Raw genomic sequence first — 19,662 nt, forward strand, 5'->3', positions numbered from 1 at the left:
GGTATCTAGCTTTTTAGATCTATGCGGTTACCTCACTGCTGGTCAACCCACAGGTCAGGACCCCCACAGTGGGTCATGTGGCATTAAAGTTCCCAGTCTCCATGGCTGATTTTCATTATAGAAGCCAGCGTGTCTTCTATGGAAGCTTTTTGCTCAGTGTGTCTATGATGAAGTCACCATACAATCTGCAAATCAAATTATAATTCAGAAGCACTCAGTCATAACAAATCATAAACATTTAGCCTTCCCTTTTAAGGCGTTCGTTCTCCTTGTGGTCAGACTTACGTACACATTGATTGATTGAACACTTTATTAGCAGTTTGCATAGGAAAAGCACAAGACAGTACAGTTAACTTCAGATACAAGGTCTACTAATAGGATTTAAACCCAGGAACACACTATGGTTTGTTTACATTGGGGTCCTTTTAACATGAAGATTGCATATCTACATGTTGGTGTCTAAAATAAAGATCTAAAGTAATGAAGTGACATGCAGAAAACAGACAGGGGTGATAGTGCATGCACAAATCCACTCTAGCCCAGGTGCTGGACAAACGGCAATACAAGAGAAGAATAGAGTCCGCAACACTGGTATACTCATCTCTGTTTTATTGCTTCAACGTTTCGATCCGTTTGGATCTTCTTCGGGGATACTATTCCCCAAGAATACACCCTGAGGTAGTGAAGCTAGAACAGAGAGAGATGGTGTCAGGTGTCAGGACTGGCTGCCATGCAAAAACATAATTTATGACTGGTGCTAAATACTAGTCTGGACCGTGTTGATTTTGACAGCAAAGTTTTATTTAGTTTAAGTCATTAGTCTTTTGAATACATTTTGATTTAGTTTTAGTCATCTGAAATGTTTCAGTCTTTAGAATCTGCCCTCATAGAACGTTCTAGTTTAGTGTGACTGAGCCCTCACAGTCCTTTTATTGTAACACAACCACTACCACTCCATTCACAAACATCAGGTGTTAACATACAGTAGGCGTGGTTTCTATGGGGACCGTACCTTTGTTCCCCAGGTTCTATGTTCCCCACTTACCCAAAAAAGGTCCTATGTTCCCCAGGTTTTATGTTCCCCACTTACCCCCACAAAAAAGGTTCAATGTTCCCTGCTCAACTTAAAAAAGGTTCTATGTTCCCCACTCATCCAAAAATGCAGGAAACATTCGTTTCTAATTATTAATAACAACTCAAACCACACAATAATGGGGAGAAATTACGAATACTAGTGGGACAGGGGGCACTAGGGACATCTGGACACCATACTTTTGTTATGACTGGGCATCTGGACAAGTGGGCACCTGGACATCTGGGCAATAGGGACATGTGGGCATTTAGATTAGTGGGCACTTAGGGGTGGAGACATCTGGGCAACTGGGCACCTAAATTAGGATTGCCCACATGTTCTTAATGTTTCCTGCATTTGAGCTGGGAAAATATACTTTTTTTTGGGGTGGGGAACATACAGTAGATCCTTTTTTTGGTTGAGCGGGGAACATAGAACCGTTTTGTGGAGAGGGTGGTTTTTTGGGGGGGCAAGTGGGGAACATAGAACCTGGGGAACATAGGGAGGAGAGGACCCCTTTCTGGGATGCAACTAAGATTTGAGTGACCATGTAATGGAAATGTTGTTGCTCAAATTGGCCACAATGTGGCTCTCTAACACCCAAATAGGTGCAGTGCCATCATACAGGCATATGATTCAAAATAGGAATATTTATCACATCACAACCAGAAGAACTATGAGCAATGGATGTCAACACAACACAGACATATGGACCTAAACTATGGATGATTACTGGATGTAGTGGAGTGAGCCTAGTCTATTAACGTAAAAGAGGAGAGCCTTCTGTGAGAACAGATCTATATGAGTCGCCTGGTGTCCAACGATCAGTCTTGATTCATTTCACATATAGTCGCTGTCGGGTGGAAAGTCTGGAAACCTCTTGTGTCCAAAACGTTGCCAGAAATTGCAGATCGCAAAGCTTTTCTTTTACAACTTTTGTGCATTGCTATAGAATGACAAAGTAGGGAATTAATTTAAAACATAAAAAAGTTTAAATATGGAGAGGTATCTGTCCTACAGCAACGCTATACAAGTAATGCAACTTTGTGGAGATACTCACATGAAATAAGTTCTGATAGTATCTGATAGTGAGTGAAATCTCTCTCTCTCTCTCTCTCTCTCTCTCTCTCTCTGGCTACAACACAACAATATTATGTTATGTACCAGTATTTCTCTAGCTCATGACTTGTGTTGTGTTGTCATCGTCTCACAACACTGTTGTTGTGGAACATTAACGTCAGTTTATGCATTTCTCTATTTTTTATTTTTTTTTTATCTACACACGCCAACAGACAGTTTCTTATTTTAACACAGTATATTATAATGTATATTGAGTTAATTAAATCAGCCTTTTTATTTGTAACAAACATTGTTTTGTGTGTTCCTGGCTGCAGGGCATGCACTGCAGGCATGCCTCAGTCAAGTTGAACTAAACAGTACTGAGGGAGAACTTGGCCTCAAATGCACTGTAGCTCACTTCCTGAAAAGCTTTGTTCAGTCAGTTCAGTTGCAAATCCAGGAAGTAGTGGCTGATATAGTATCTCGGGTTGGGGCACCGGTTCTGTCGAAGTAAAGATAATCCCTTATAATAAATAATCACACTCAATAATTCAAGCCTTAACACCAAACCTTCCAGTCCTTCCAGAAAATGGGAACTACAATATTGTTTACGTAGATTTATCTCTGGCGTTTGATGTAAAGCATTCAAATGATGCAGACAAGTATGAGACTGACTGACTGACTGACTGACTGACTGACTGTCTGTCATCAGTGGAGCTCTCCTCCTCCAGTGATGTCACACAAACACATCACAGCCCTGAGTTAAAATGACAGAACAAGAAAGGCCTGATCATATATTCACATCTTTATTTCTTTACCTGGGGTTCTAGTATCTATGAGGGGAGATGGTTCTGCACGATTGGACGAATAAAATCCTTTTAAATAAAAGCCAAACGTTCTGCCACATGACCTTCATCAGGCCAAAACACGCTTCACAATGAAACAATTCCATAATATAAAATAAATCATATAAATAACAATATAATATATATGCAGTACTATTACGATCATGGAGTTTGCCTTCAGGCGAGATGTTAACTGTTTGTACAAGCTCATTTGTATTCAGTGCTAATGTCTAATGTCTTCTTGATTGGCATAACGTTTTGTCTGAATGAATGTGGCACTTGGTTTTGGTAGAAACCAAAAAACAAAGCCATCCTGAATAACATTATGTTTATTATGCTTTGTTTAGAAGTAAGGTTTTATAAACTGCACTCGCCAGCAGGTGGACAAGGCGAGGTAGACATCAGCCCTGAATGTATCCTATAAAGGCCTAGTGTACTCCTAATGTGCCATACTGTATACTGTAGCTACTGTATAGCATTGTGAGAGATAACACATTTTGAAATGATAGCCTTTATGCATGATTTAAATCACTGCCCTACCTATTCTGAAGAAAACCTGGAAAATGGTATATCAAATAATTGGGGGTTTTATCAGTACAGTAAGTGCTTTAATCTCACATGACATGAAGAAAAGAACATTTTTCATCAAACATTTACAACTGACATGGGCCAGCCTGGCCATGGACACATTTGTCTGTTTACATATTTCTCTTTTTTATGTCAAACCAGAAACACAGAGAGAGTTGTTGCTCTCAGCTCAGTGTAGCCTACATGTAGAAGCAAAGGTCACACCAGGACATGATATGGAATAAAACGATAGAGAGTTTGAGAAACATTGATACTTTGATAGCCTCTACAGTGTGTTGTAAACAACAGTGTTATGTTTTGCCTTATTTATCAGGTCATGGTCCAGGCCAATGGGGACAGTGTCCAGGGGTCCCTGGGTTGTAACCCCGGCACCGCTGACCGGTTCCTCGGTTGGCACCTGTCATGAGGGAGTGTTGGGCGGGAGGAGTAGAACGAAGGCTCTACATCCTCCTGGTGGAGGCTCCTCACTGGCAGGTGAGTCAATAGGATACAACAGCAGTGACAACACAGACATGTGTGTGAGGAGGAATCAATTGGTATTACACCTAGTGTAAATTGGGGAGAAGAAGGGGGTAAAACATTCAAATATGAGAGCCCCTCAAACTATAAAAGGACCCTCATATTGGGCCCTCTGTCCTGCAGTGTCCCCAGCTTTCCTATAGGGCCCGTTGAGTATAGATGGCAATATGTGTCCTGTCGGCTACATAGATTTCTTTCTTGTGTGTGTGTGTGTGTGTGTGTGTGTGTGTGTGTGTGTGTGTGTGTGTGTGTGTGTGTGTGTGTGTGTGTGTGTGTGTGTGTGTGTGTGTGTGTGTGTGTGTGTGTGTGTGTGTGTGTGTGTGTGTGTGTGTGTGTGTGTGTGTGTGTGTGTGTGTGCCCCCCTCTTACAGCTGCACCGAGGGATTCATTGAAATGGGTGGCCATGTTTTTATCTCTCATCCACTTCTCTTAATTCATCCATGGCTGCACTTACAGAAGGTCTGCTACCGTTGCACTGTCACAAGGTCTGTACACAATATGTTTGATCCATGTGCACAGCATGTTTTCCATTGAACACAATATACTGTGTAAGACGGTATTAAAGTAAAACATTTACTAGTTAACATATATAACAATGCACATAAAGTAGAAGAGACTTTTGAAATGTATTACTAAGAACGATGAATATTGATTCAGCAAGCATTTGCAGTAAAAGAGTACAACAACCTATGATTTTCTGTAAAATGATCTCAAAGACATAAAGACCTGCGGTCAATGTGTGACGATGACACATCTATTGTGCAACAACATTCTAACGCTCCACTGCTGCAAAAAAGAAAGAAAGAAAGAAAAAAGCAAACATCCTGTTTCTCTCTCTTTCTCTCTGTGTGTGTGTCTGTCTGTCTGTCTGTCTGTCTGTCTGTCTGTCTGTCTGTCTGTCTGTCTGTCTGTCTGTCTGTCTGTCTGTCTGTCTGTCTGTGGTTTTACCTAGAAGAACTGGACAGTTTTTACGCAAAAGTCTTCATAGTATGATGCCAGTATGTAACACATCTAAGAAAGCACAGATTCTCAGTATTTATTTCTTGTGTGAGTGGGTATGAGAGGTGTGAAGGCTGCTCTGAGAACATGGCTAAAACTACTATTGCATCCATTACGTGCTCCCAAAAGTGCAAACTTGCTAGAGTTGGTACTGTAGGTTAATCAGTCAAAATTCTTAGGGATTATCATCCATATTTCTAGGGGTGGCTTGGGGTGATCAGGGGTTGGTAGATCAGGGCTTTGTGGCTGAACATTAGTCTCCTTATGTTCCTAAAGGTGTGTGCAGGGCCCTGCCATAAGGTTATCTGCCCTCCTAAAGGAGTGTGCAGGGTAGAGTGGCACGATATGGACAAAATTTCATATCACGGTATTCATGCCAACTATTTCAATATCGATACGATATACGATATTACCGTACAGATTTCACATTTTAATAAGTGTTGCAAGAGTGAAAACTAAGCACTATTCAAAAAAACAGCATAACAATGAGTCAATATCACTCAAATGATTTTGATTGACTGATTGATTTTAGGTGCTATTGGGTTCCCACACTTGTTATTTTGATATTTGATATTAAGTGTGGCAAAAGGCAACGATATGGACGGTATATTGCCCAAGGCGATATATCACGATATTGTTTCCTTTCGCGACACTGATATTGCTCATGTTCATATCTTGATAACAATACGATACAATATATTGTGCAGCTCAAGTGCAGGGTATCTTCCCTCCTAAAAGTCTATGCAGGGCCCTGCCATCAGAGTATCTTGTTTTGCCTCCTACCAGGTTTAGAGTTATGATCTAAAGGTTTTTAGTTGTGATCACCCGATGTCAGTGTCATTTTTGGAATACAGAATGAGGCCTTATAAACACTATTATAGTCACGTGCTAGATTAGATTTTAAATACTGAAATGGTGTGTCAGCAGAGCCTCTTCTGTTTAAGGAAGCTATAGCCATGTTTCAGGTGGATGAGCCCTTGATGATTCTATTCTACAGGGCATTCATAAAGTCTGTTAGCTTCTTTGCTGTCATGGGGGGGGGGGGGGGGGGGGGGGAGATTATGAAGCATAAGAAAAGTGCCACTCGGGTCTTCCCTGTAATGAACTCATATCCAGATCATTATAGTACTGTATAATAGTGTTGAATAGTGTTTTATAAATGAGGAAAGAAAGAGAGAAAGAAAAAGCTGTGCTGTAGAACAGATTTTTCGCTCACTGCTTGATAGTAAATACAGTGATGTGTTCTGTGACTTAGGAACCTATTGTTTTTTTATGAACACTTTAGGTTCTTGTCTATTAACAGTTTTAACACGTTTGAATGGATGTTTTGTATTGTGCACTCTGCACAATACATATTTTAGAATTAACTGTTGAATATATTTCCACAAGCAGATCCTGTGTAATTACTTTAATAAAGCTTGGGCTAGGAGATCCACCGTCAGTGCAGGTACACAATGACCTACATGTAACACACTGTATGCAATCTGATCTATGATGATAACTGGAGTGATGTATGCTCACCACAATACAGTGTTTCTGCTGCAGGAAATGAATATAACAGCAGGAAGAGGGGAGCTGTGTTTAACTCACTCTGTTGCCTGCATTGAGCCAAAAGGTGTTATTGACCACATTAACTACCCATGATGTTCACTGTTATTTTTAAATTCAATTAACATCATATATTGATTGCTAGTTATTATCTTATAAATAAACAATAACATATCATGAACACAACAACATTTTACTTATTCTTATTTTTTTTAGCAGCAGTTGAGCCCAGCATTTCACACATCTGAAAGCCACAGCTCTGTTTGTCACGTCAACACCACGTTTGCCCGTACATTCTGTGGTTAAGGGTCTATTGTTTGTTTTTTCCCCCTGCACTGAATTGGTGTGGTCTGTGTGCACATGCATGCAAGTACCATACGTCTAAAAGTACTTGCTTTGGTTTGACAGAGTCAGAGAACTTTCTGCAACAGTGAAGCCCAATGTAGGACAACACAGCTATCGGACAAAGTGAGTAAGACAATATTTTCTAACCACTTCAATCCAAGACTGAGTTGTACATCAAATAGCGTAAATCATGGATCTTCAACAGGGGTCCGGGACCCCTAGGGGGTCCTCAGAGTTACTCCTTTTTATATTGACAACTTGAACCTTAGTGTCAATATTCTGAGAACCTTAGCCAAAAATAGCCGATCTACAAGCTCTGTGAGCTTGTAGATCGGCTATTTTTAACAAAGAGCTTTGGTGTAGAGGGGGAAAAGAGCAGACTAAGTACAGAGTGAAAGATCAAGTTTATTAAGTATTGACATGCAGTTCAAGTAGTTCAATAACTGAAAACACGTATTGACATGAATCCAAAATACACTGACGATTGTGCTGTCAAAAAATGAAACTATATAGAATCTATGAACAGGTTGTGGGGGTCCCTGCTTCATCTCTCTCTCAACTAAGGGGTCCTTGGCCTGAAAACGTTGAAGACCCCTGGCGTAAATAATCACTCTACAAGCTCAGAATGTTTTGCATTGCAATAGGATGTCAGCTTGTAGATCTGCTATTTTCACCAAATGTTCACTTATTATGTCGGGCTCCAGAACAGGGGAACTAGAACTAGAACACGAACTAGAACTAGAATGAACTTGAGGTGCTTTGTTTGTGTGGTTCATTAAGATGTCTACAGATCCTTCTGACAAGCCAGGCACATCAACACGTGTGAGGTCTGGTGGAGGAGTCAGGAGGGAGAGGCAGGAGGAGAGAGGAGAGGAGGAGAACCTGGAGGACATTCATGAAGGAGCAGACAGTCTGAGAGAGCAAGGCTCTGGCTCACAGGATCAAGGTACACACTAACACTCCTACAATGTTTCTGTCTCCTCTCACATCAATACTACAGCAGCTTGGCACACAATATTTAACCCATTTAGGCCTAGAATTATTGAATGCTTTAACCAGTGAAAAATAGCAGATTTACAAGCTCACAGCGCGGCACCGAGTGCCGCGCTGCGGGCTTCTAGATCTGCTATTTTTGAAAAAGTCGTGAAAATGTGTGCAAATCTTTGAATATGCATTTTCGAAGCAAACATTTGTAACTCAAATTTTGCTTCTGGGTGGTCCCTGGAACTAAATATTTCGAGATGGGGGTCCGTGGCCAAATACATATCATTTTGTGGGTCCTTCACATGAAAGGTTTTGATTACCACTGACATAATAGTCTCTCAAAAATAGACTAACTGAGCTCCAGTTAAGTGAAAATGACGGCACTCGGTGCCGCGCTGTGAGCTTGTATATCTGCTATTTTTCAATAGTTAAAGCATAAAATAATGATACACAATGATGTGTACCCGTTCTAAAGCAGTAGTTCTGGCTACAGGAGACGCATGCCATCATGTTGAATTAATCAAAATACCCTTTCATTTCATGATGTGACATTTGTTTCATTCATCAGTTATTTTTTTGGGGCTTTTGTGAGACTTTATTTGATATGTAGCAGTAGGGGAACAAAGTTAGCACCAACCACCAGCCAATGTCATCATGTCCTCTTTGGGTCTTAATTTACAGAGACTAACCTGCGAAGAATAAGCTTGTTTATCTTCTCTGTTCATGTTACTGCCTTTGCATTTATTGTGTATTTATTTATTTTATTTTATAGCAGCAGCGGGCACATGTATTTGATTGTTGGGTTTCCCCCTTCAATGTAGAACATAAGGGACCTCAGTCCCAGTTGACACAAGTGTAAATAACGATATATATATATATTAGTTAAAGTATATGATACTATTAATAGAGAAACCCTAAGAATTCTGACCCCTTGAAAGGCAATAAGCTTGTTTATCTTCTCTGTTCATGTTACTGCCTTTGCATTTATTGTGTATTTATTTATTTTATTTTATAGCAGCAGCGGGCACATGTATTTGATTGTTGGGTTTCCCCCTTCAATGTAGAACATAAGGGACCTCAGTCCCAGTTGACACAAGTGTAAATAACTATATATATATATATATATTAGTTAAAGTATATGATACTATTAATAGAGAAATCCTAAGAATTCTGACCCCTTGAAAGGCCTGTCAACGGAACCTGCTATAGCTATGCCTGTATTTTTGCATGCATTTCAGCTTCAGTTATGGCTGTGGTCGAGTATCTGTGCTGGGGAGACATTCTAAAATGCCTGGGCGTGCATAGGGCTGTCACAGCCCTGTCATTTTAATTGATGATTTAAATTATTTTGCATTCAACATCGAACAATTTAAATTAAAACAAATCTGTTTGACTTTTAGGGGAATAAACAAAAACTAAAAAAAAAACTTTCTATTAATACTTTAAAAATGCTAAACAAATTGTAGAAATAGCTTCAAGTTCATTCATCTGCTTATTTCCACAATATTTTTAAAATGTTTTAAAATGTATAAACTTTATTCAACAAGGAAACAATTATGCAAAATAAATAGAATTATCTCAATAAATAATTGCAATTATCTAAAAAAAGAAAAAAAATCTAAAATTGCGATCAAGCAGTTTTGTACTAAAAGTGACAGGACTAGGCTTGCAGCGATCTTGTGTCCGTAACTAGGGCAACCAGTGACAGTCACTACAAGGCAGCCTGGTATAGATAGACAAAGGCACTTCCTGTGTGTGTGTGTGTGTGTGTGTGTGTGTGTGTGTGTGTGTGTGTGTGTGTGTGTGTGTGTGTGTGTGTGTGTGTGTGTGTGTGTGTGTGTGTGTGTGTGTGTGTGTGTGTGTGTGTGTGTGTGTGTGTGTGTGTGTGTGTGTGTGTGTGTGTGTGTGTGTGTGTGTGTGTGTGTGTGTGTGTGTGTGTGTGTGTGTGTGTGTGTGTGTGTGTGCGTGCGTGCGTGCGTGCGTGCGTGCGTGCGTGCGTGCGTGCGTGCGTGCGTGCGTGCGTGCGTGCGTGCGTGCGTGCGTGCGTGCGTGCGTGCGTGCGTGCGTGCGTGCGTGCGTGCGTGCGTGCGTGCGTGCGTGCGTGCGTGCGTGCGTGCGTGCGTGCGTGCGTGCGTGCGTGCGTGCGTGCGTGCGTGCGTGCGTGCGTGCGTGCGTGCGTGCGTGCGTGCGTGCGTGCGTGCGTGCGTGCGTGCGTGCGTGCGTGCGTGCGTGCGTGCGTGCGTGCGTGCGTGCGTGCGTGCGTGCGTGCGTGCGTGCGTGCGTGCGTGCGTGCGTGCGTGCGTGCGTGCGTGCGTGTGCGCGCGCGTGTGAGTGTTCCTGTATTGGTTCAAAACGGAATGCATGCACCTCATTTCCACTGAGCTCTCTGTGTGATGTCAGTTCTGTTTGGCTGTAGCTTCGCAGACCAAAAGCACTTCATATGATTCATCATACAATATTACCATGACCTGCATGATTTCATAAGTTGATTTTGAGGTTTTCCTTCATGTGTTGATTATGCTTAGAAGATGTCTAATTGTGGTGCTCTTATGTTGATAAAACATTGTTCATGACTACAATTTACACATAACACAGATAAGAAAAGTTTCAACTGTAATATAGGCCACAAATACCAAATATCATATATTATATTTGACTCTTGATAGGCTGCTATACATTTGCCAGGCTAGATTATCAAACCATGTGTAGCCCCCACAGTTAGTATCAGCCATGAACCAGCGACAACAGCCCTGCTAATCGGGCTCAGCCCTATTAGCACGACTGGTTGTGCGTTGGACTGGCGAGTGGGAGTCCCGAGTTCAATCCCCGCTTCCGCGTATCACTACAATCTGGCGTTGTCGGCAGGGTGAGGGGCGTGGTATCCTCGCGTGAGGGACAGGTCCACGTCGCGTGCGGTGGTCCGCGGCGTGAAGTGTGAAGCGCGAGGGCGCGCTCCAAAGATCAGGGGGGTGATTGTAGCCCCCACAGTTAGTATCAGCCATGAACCAGCGACAACAGCCCTGCTAATCGGGCTCAGCCCTATTAGCACGACTGGTTGTGCGTTGGACTGGCGAGTGGGAGTCCCGGGTTCAATCCCCGCTTCCGCGTATCACTACACATGCGAGGAACTGTCCAAAAGGGGTTGATATTTCACAACTCGTCAACTTTCTCAGCTCTCATGGGTTTGCAGGTCTGCCTTCAGTCCACTAAGAACTATGCTAACATTCCTTTAGGTTGTTTATCTAAATAATTGAAAATGTCTAATTTTAAAATATAAAATATTTCATCTACCAACCACATTCGCTAGCGAGCCATACAGTTACTGTGAGTTGTTCCTGGGTACACGTAGACTAGAGAAACAGGAAACAGAGAGAGTATTGGAGTGACACAACTGTTCCAACCAGCTGGGAATCAAACCCGGGACTAGCAGTCAGGCATTAGAGCACTAACCTCTCGGCTATTGGGTCCCCCCCATGTTCCCTCACATTTGTGAGTCACAATTGCTATTTGTAAGGTTTATGTTCAGTTCACTGTTGTTGTACATGTGGACTTTTCTGCTAGCCTGATTTCAGACTCAGCTCACGCTTTAGTCTGAAACTGTGCCCTATTCTAAACGATTTACGGGGGAGGGACTTTTTTGCGAGCGTGCATGCGCGCGACCGCGCACGAGTGATCGCGACACATCGTGCACGGCCGCGGCCTGTGTGTGTATTTATCTGTGTGTCTCTGTCTGTGTCAGTGACTGCTTCCACACAGAACTGCGACCAGAAACATGTAATCAACATTAACAGCTTGGTGAACTCAGTGCGCGTGTGTGTGTGTATGTGTGCCTGTCGTGTGTGAACTTAGTTTGAAATCGTTTCAACTGCTGCGCTGATTGGACATTCGTTAGACCCACCCCCACCCCCCGCGCTCATTGGATCAGCCGAAGTTTTTGGCTGCTAAACTGCCGATTCATGTACTCAGTTCCAGACCAGAGAAAGAGTCCATTCTGAGAGTGGGCGGGGTCTATGGGCTGGAACCAGGCAACTTTTCTGCATAAATTGAAGATGAAAATGTTTTTTTTTGTCCATTTCACCAAATCAGTGAATACTGTATTCACTCAGGCTGAATTTACTATTCACCACTCTGTGTTCTTTCTGATGAAACATTGAAGCTGATCATATTCAAGTTGAACTCTATTGTATTTTTATTATCCTCCAGCTTCCCCCAGAGAACTCCTCCTCTTGAGACAACTCAACATCCAGAGAGAGAGCAACATCCACAGAGAACTCGCCATCCAGAGAGACATCGTCAGAACGTGTGCAGTGATTCTTGCGCTGCTGCTTTCTATATTCACAGTGAGAACCGTAGACCGGGTCGTGGACTGTGAGTATCAGATGGTCAATGGTCAATGTTCATTCACTCACAACAATACAATGACACTTGTGTCTCAAACAAGAACCTTGCCATGCTTCTCTATTGATAGTCTCGCGTAGCCAGACAACTATTCCACAATCTCCGAATGCTATATAGAGTCTGGAACGGCAGCTCCCGAACGGCGAGTATCGGAAGTAGCCAATGCTGCACTGAACTGTAGTCCCATTGAAAACATAATAGCTCAGACAAAGTCATTCGAGTGGCCTATTCTTGTTATGGGTGTACGTTTGAAAACATCATGGAGGTAACACCAATAACACCAGAGAAAGACGAAATAATGCCCCCAGAAATGTTGAAAGAAGACATAAAGCTTGCAGTAGGACATGTTATTGCTACTGCACCAAGGGGGCAGTTGCGTCACATCCGCTTTATCTCGCACTCATCGTTTCTATATCCGTTTGCCAAACTGTATGCCGGGAGCATTTGCCCAAATCGCAGAGGCAACAGTCTGGCCTCGCGAGACTGCTCTATTAATAGTGTGTGGTTCGCTAGTAGCCTACTTAATTATGTAGGGACTTATTCACGTAGAACACACCTCATTACTAGGAACATTGGGCCTAATTCAGGAAGCGATATGAGAACAGATATTCTCTTATTTTGTTCTTGACTCGCATTTTGTTTTATTGTGTTCTTACCTGGGATTCAGCAAGTTGTCTTATTCTGCTTTCCTCTTATATGAGAACAGATTTTAAGAGAGTATTGTACAGAGATAAGAGAAAACACAGTCCATGCATTTTGTTTGTTAAAATGTGAATATCCTTTAATAAAATATATACTGTATGTTTTTGAGTAATTTGATTGGATTTTTACATTCATGGGCAAAAAGAATACAAGTGGTCCATCCCAATCATAACCTTGGATGATATTACATGATCTGTGTTCAGCCCCTTGCCAAACAACAAGTTCAGTTGCAGATTTCACTTGTTGGGATCTTGTAGATCGTCAATCTTCGCCATGCGACACAGTTGTGCAATGGAGCACAATTTAGTCTTAGCCACGCCTCACAAACACGCACGCACGCACGCACGTACGCACGCACGCACGCACGCACGCACGCACGCACGCACACACGCACACACACACACACACACACACTTGCCTAAACATCAGACTGAGTTTTAGTGATGGGTTTTCACTGTTCTGACAATCAATTTAACACATTTAAAGGACAACTTTAGTTTTTTACAACAAGGTTTCATATTTTAGATTGCAATTAAAGAATATAAAAGATGATTGTTAAAATTATTTCATTTACTTCTTTCTATTGTTTTAGAGATTCTTATTTCAGTGGTTGGGGGCATGCGTACAAGTGGATAAATATGTCATTTTAGACAGAATAAGCCCATTCCCAAGATACAACGCAACCTTTCATGGTTGGATGTGACGTATGGGGGCTAGAAGTGTTACTGTAAATAGCAATAAAGAAACTGCTGGCTTATTGTGTCTAAAAAGACATATTTAGCCACTTGTACGCATGCCCCCATGCGTACGCATGCCCCACATTTTAGCACCGTAAACGCGATAAAACAATAGAATGAAGCAAATGAAAACATTTTAACACTCACTTTTTCTTTTCTCTAATTACAATCTAAAATATGAACCCTTGTTGTAAAAAAACAAAGTTGTCCTTTAAAGTACTTGTCAAACCTATACATTTAGTTATTGTATTAAATGTTGTTTCTGCACTTGTGTATTATATTTCATAAACCCTAAATGTTATCCTCTAACATATATTTTCTGCTGCTCATCAAATTTCACGATACAAAGCTAAACACTGCCCTCTTGTGTCTCATCATGACATGACATTTACCTTTCATTGCCTGCACCAACACTGTGAAAGGGATATTTCACTTTCTAGCCCCTTTCCTATTCAAACTGTCTTTAGCTGGTAGATTAGATTTCTTCAATATATTAGTCCTTCTAGAGTTCTTCATCATTAATTAGAAGGTGATAATCTAAAAATAGTCTCCTTATTGAATTACATTGCATGGTGAAACGGCTTTCAAAATGTCTCTTTGGCATATACAGTAATAATAGCTCATAATAGTGTCTATATTTACAATTTACATACATTCATGAAACCTGACCGACTGACTGTCAGGCGTCCCTGAACGTGATAATGGGGACGCAGCACCCCACGGGGGGAATCGTTATCACGTTCCCAGCAGAGCATACGAGCGGAGTGGAGCGCGAGCGGCGCGGGGAGCGGAGCGGGCCGTTTTTGACGTGAGCGTGAGCGAGCGACTTTTCAAATGGGTCTGAGCGGCTTCGGAGCCGACCTCCTCCGCTCCTAGCCGATCCTGTTGGGGCCGCGCGCCACATGTTGCCAACAAACAGTTGGGGCAGCGCAGCCATCATGTCAGCACCGCGTAGAGGAGAGGAGACAGAGAATTCCCTTTATCAAGATTTCACAAAATGTATCTATATCATCCACACAAGTAGGCTAGGCTACAGTATGTTATAATAAGTAGCCTACCTTGTGTCAGTTAAGCCAGTCAAAGGATACGATTTGAAATGCAACATGAGCGAAGAGTGAACGGTACCATAGACCCCTGGAGCGCGGAGCGGCTTTCCGTCCCACTCCACTCCGCTCGTGTGCTCTGGTTCCCACTCCCAGACATAATTATTAGGCATCCCATGTGTTAAAATATAACAGTAATGTAAGAGGACATTGCTGAATGAGGCCCACTGGCCCAGAGTTGTCTTCTTCTTCTCAAAGGTCCTTTTCAACACTGATGCTAGCATGAACAGTGAAAACTAACATCATCTTCTTTTGCTCCATTCAGGCAATTCCGAGTCTCTATCCGACCGAGAAAGGAACCTCTACGACAACATGACCCTGGAGAGGAACCTGTACCAGACCAGATATTACAACCTGACCGTGGAGAAACAGCAATTAGAACGTGAATTCAGACAGTTTAAGAAAGATGCCGCAGGTGAGAGAGGTTACAATCTTTTTTGAACGACTATTAATTCATTTGTGTATTATTGCGACCGTAGGTCGCAGTAAACTATGAGAGCCGTCACATCTTGTCCGTACGTCCTTCCTTCAGTAACGTCTATAGCTGATGTGACATTGTTGACATTGTGACATCACATTCCGTTCAGTCCCTTGCATGCCCATATATGGAGATCCCTGATGTACAGTTGTACAAAACCACATTTTTCAGTGAACCGCCAATTCAACCAATATTCCCAGGAAAGGGGACAAGGACTGAGAGACAGATACTGACATGCACAGACGCATGCGGTTCTACAGACTCCAACTGTTGCACACAGGTAGCTCAGATTTTCGCCTATTTTGCCTATGTTCTTAGCTGATTCCCCTGCCATTACTGTACTTGCACGATGTACAGTTGTATGAAAGTTTGTAGAAGCGCCGATCCAATCAATATGCCCATATCTCCATATACTGTACATGGATCTCCATACATGGGTATCAGGGATCTCCATATATGGGTAACTGGTCCGATATAAATTAATGAATTCTGTCCTGCGTGACCTTGCCCTCTGCGCGACCTCGCTGGCGTCTTACTGATTATGATTATGATGATGATGACTTCAGGGATGTAGTATTTAAAATTGTAAGTAAACGCTCATCAATGCTGGTTTATCAGCACTTAAGTTTTCTAAATTGCACTTTTCCTAACTACATGATGAGCCTTTGCTTCCCTATTTTGGGCATGCCGTAGGTGAACATTAAGCAAAATAATTGCAGATCTACAAGCTCATAACATATCACATTGCAATGTGGTGAGCTTGCTAGATCTGCTATATTTGCTATTTGCCAAATTATATGGTGTTTGTACTATTAAATACAAACGTAGACATAAATGAAATGACCTTCTAGAGCACTCACTGTCTGTACTAATATGACAAAGTCTCTGAGCGTGGTACTAGGTAGTAGAAATGTTATACTGTATTGTATTTTTCATAAAACACAAATGAAAAGTCATTGGCGAAAAACTAAAACTAAAAAAAATAAACTCACGTATTAGGAGGGCAGTATGAGTCAGGACATTTTTGATAAATCTATCATTGTTTGAATAGGAAAGGGGCTAGAAAGTGAAATATCCCTTTCTCAGTGTCAGTGCAGGCAATGAAAGGTAAATGATGTCATGTCATGTTGAGGGCAGTGTTTAGCTTTGTGTCATGAAATTTGATGAGCAGCAGAAAATATCTGTTAGAGGATAATGTTTAGTGTTTATGAAATATAATACACAAGTGCAGAAACAACATTTAACACAATAACTAAATGTAAAGGCTCGACAAGTACTATATAATATATGTGTGTTAAATTGATTGTCAGTGAAAACTCATGACAAAAACTAACTCTGTTTGATATTTAGTCCCAATGTGTCCCAGTGGATGGCAGAAGTTTGGATGCAGCTGTTATTACAGATCTACTGAAGAGAAGAGCTGGGAGGAAAGCAGAGAACATTGTAAGAAGACAGCAGGAGCAGATCTGGTGATAATCAACAGTGAAGAAGAACAGGTGTGTGTGTGTGTGTGTGTGTGTGTGTGTGTGTGTGTGTGTGTGTGTGTGTGTGTGTGTGTGTGTGTGTGTGTGTGTGTGTGTGTGTGTGTGTGTGTGTGTGTGTGTGTGTGTGTGTGTGTGTGTCTCTTAAAGACCTGCATGCATCATATTTTAGATTGTAATTAAAGAATATAAAAGATGAGTGTTAAAATGATTTCATTTACTTCTTTCTATTGTTTTAGAGATTTTTATTTCAGTGGTTGGGGGCATGCGTGCAAGTGGCTAAATATGTCATTTTACACAGAATAAGCCCATTCCCAAGATACAACGCAACCTTTCATGGTTGGATATGACTTATGGGGGCTAGCTATAAGTGTTACTGTAAATAGCAATAAAGAAACTGCTGCTGTCCTACAAAATTAATTATTGTTCACTTATTGACAAATGATCAGGTATTCATCAAAGGACTGCCCCTTGGGGGTGAATATTGGATTGGTCTGAAAAGGACCACGGATGATGGATGGAAGTGGGTGGATGGATCACCAGTGACAATACAGTGAGACATTTTACGTGTTTCTAAATGTGTAATTCCATCAAAATCACAGTATGTGAGTGGATGTAGTTGAATACAACTATGTTTATTCTGCAGGTACTGGAGCAGTGGACGGGCTGATCTATTTCTTGACTGGAACTGTGCCATATACAAGCACAGTGATGGAGAATGGACTAATAAGTTTTGCTCAAAAACACACACAGCCAAGTGGATCTGTGAAATCTGATCCACCTCTTAAAGGGGTAGACCACCCATTTTCAATATTGAACTATGTCATTAATATACCTTAGAGGAGTTGTGTGGAAATAAAAAAAAAGTTCCCCATCAACAGTGTGATGTAATCACGTTGTGATTTGCAATACAAACCCCAAAATCAACCCTCCAGTTCTAGGCAACACAGAAGAGGGGGAACTATTTTTTATATAATATATAATTATAATATATAATGGGTGATCTTCCCCTTTAACTTCATCAATGAAACGATAATTTATTTTAAGTAATCACATAACAAAAATATTACAGCAAATAGAAAATATTATGACATTCTGTTGCATGGTTATTGTTATTTGCTTCCTAAATGTGTAACTGAGGAACTTCAGAATGCTGTTTATTGAATACACCTCAGCATTCCAACACCAAGTTATCACCAAGAGATCCAGGATTAAATCCTGTTCGTGTACCCATAGGGCAGGGTAGCCCAATAGGCGGCCCGCGGGCCATTTGCGGCCCGCGGGGGGAGCCCACACCAACCCCAGTAATAATGGTGGTATAAGAGCAGCAACAACACTAGTATATCGTCGTTGTCGGCTGGAAATCTCGTATCTCCAAATGTTTACGTTCTTTCGCAAATCATACAAGGCCGTCGCACAAAAGTAGTGAAAACAGCAGATCTACAAGCACACAACGCCCCGCGGTGCGAGGCGTTGTGTGCTTGTAGATCGGCTGTTTTCACTAGTTTAAATCATTTTTAAAATGATAAATGCAAAACAAACGCTTTTTGGACATACAAGATTTTCACCCGACAACAGCGATATCTGAACTGTCGCTGGAGTAGCGGGAACGCCACCGTCGCCCCCTGCAATGTTGTGGCCCTCGGCTTGGTACCCTTGACATAATTAGGCCCTTGGGGAAAACTAATTGGGGAACCCTGCCCTAGGGATACACAGGGGTACTGCAGGGGGTACATGAGAAAAAACTAGAAAATGGGAATATATATTTTAGTGTTATGGTCAATGATGAAACATTGACAGACTTTGTGTGAACCTGCTCATCTGTAAATTGTTAAACCAAATCGCAACTGTTATTGAATAGAAAGCAATGTTTATTTGCCATTATGCCGTTTTATTTTGAAAATATTGGTATGGGAACTGGACTTTTGAAGTCATTTTTCTTTTCTACAATGATGTAGTCAGGGGAAGAGGGTACTCGGCTTCAGAAATCAGTAAGAGGAGTACTGTAGCCAAAGAAGTTTGAGAACCACTGGTGCAGATGACTAATATAATTTTAATGTATAATTTTATTTTGCGGACAGCACTCTTGTGTTTGCTTCAGTTTTCTGGTGGTTTTGCTGTCACCACAAGGACAACACAACATGTAAACCACGCGTAGGAACAGCAGGTGCTGCTCTTGATGAGAATGACCATGTATAACTGGAATGTGTAATAGACTGGTCACAGTTGCCACAGTGATAGTTCCTGCAGACCAGAGCGATCTAACCCCCCGGCTCCACCGGGCGCGTCGAGCGTCGCGTCAACGTCAACGCTGGGAACGCTCCCGTTTTAATCAATGAAGGGTGCTCCACTGCCGACGGTAACGTCAACGTCGGACGCTCCGGTGACGGCGTCCAAACTCGAAAATCGCCCCGGTTCAATTTTTTGACGGCGTCCACAACGTCCAGTCATGTATAAAATATGAATAAATGCATTGTAGGCTATATTTAAATGTAGGCTATATACTGTACGTGCGTTTCTGCTGTTGGCTATCCATTCACACGGGTGACTAGATCCTAGCATATATATTTTTTTTTTGTAATTACAGCGGTCTTCTTTGATAAAATTATGTACAACAGGCTATAATCATGACAAAACAAAGTGGTCAGTGGTGCATTGCTGCTCTCTGCTGAACATAGTGTGCGCTATACGTTCACATTTCAGTTCACAAATAGTTTTATTCCTGTTTGAAAGTGATTTTCATGTAGTTTTGGAAATGGGCTATATTGGCCATAGAATGAACCTCACAGTCACAGCCGCTGCGC

At 41.8% G+C, this 19,662-nt stretch overlaps 1 protein-coding gene across 1 annotated transcript; it reads left to right on the top strand.

Moving 5' to 3' along the window:
• Window positions 1-3,881: 3,881 nt before the first annotated feature.
• On the top strand, window positions 3,882-16,850 carry LOC308280258 (uncharacterized protein; the record flags this gene model as incomplete). Its single annotated transcript, XM_080720519.1, has 6 exons — window positions 3,882-4,038; window positions 7,039-7,098; window positions 7,756-7,921; window positions 12,163-12,327; window positions 15,165-15,314; window positions 16,744-16,850. The coding sequence occupies exons 1-6, from the start codon at window positions 3,967-3,969 to the stop codon at window positions 16,848-16,850; spliced, it is 720 nt and encodes a 239-aa protein (XP_080576645.1). The 5' UTR covers window positions 3,882-3,966.
• Window positions 16,851-19,662: the final 2,812 nt, after the last annotated feature.

The sequence above is a fragment of the Nannobrachium achirus genome, assembly GCF_963921795.1.
Source record: "Nannobrachium achirus genome assembly, chromosome: 24".
NCBI lineage: Eukaryota > Metazoa > Chordata > Actinopteri > Myctophiformes > Myctophidae > Nannobrachium > Nannobrachium achirus.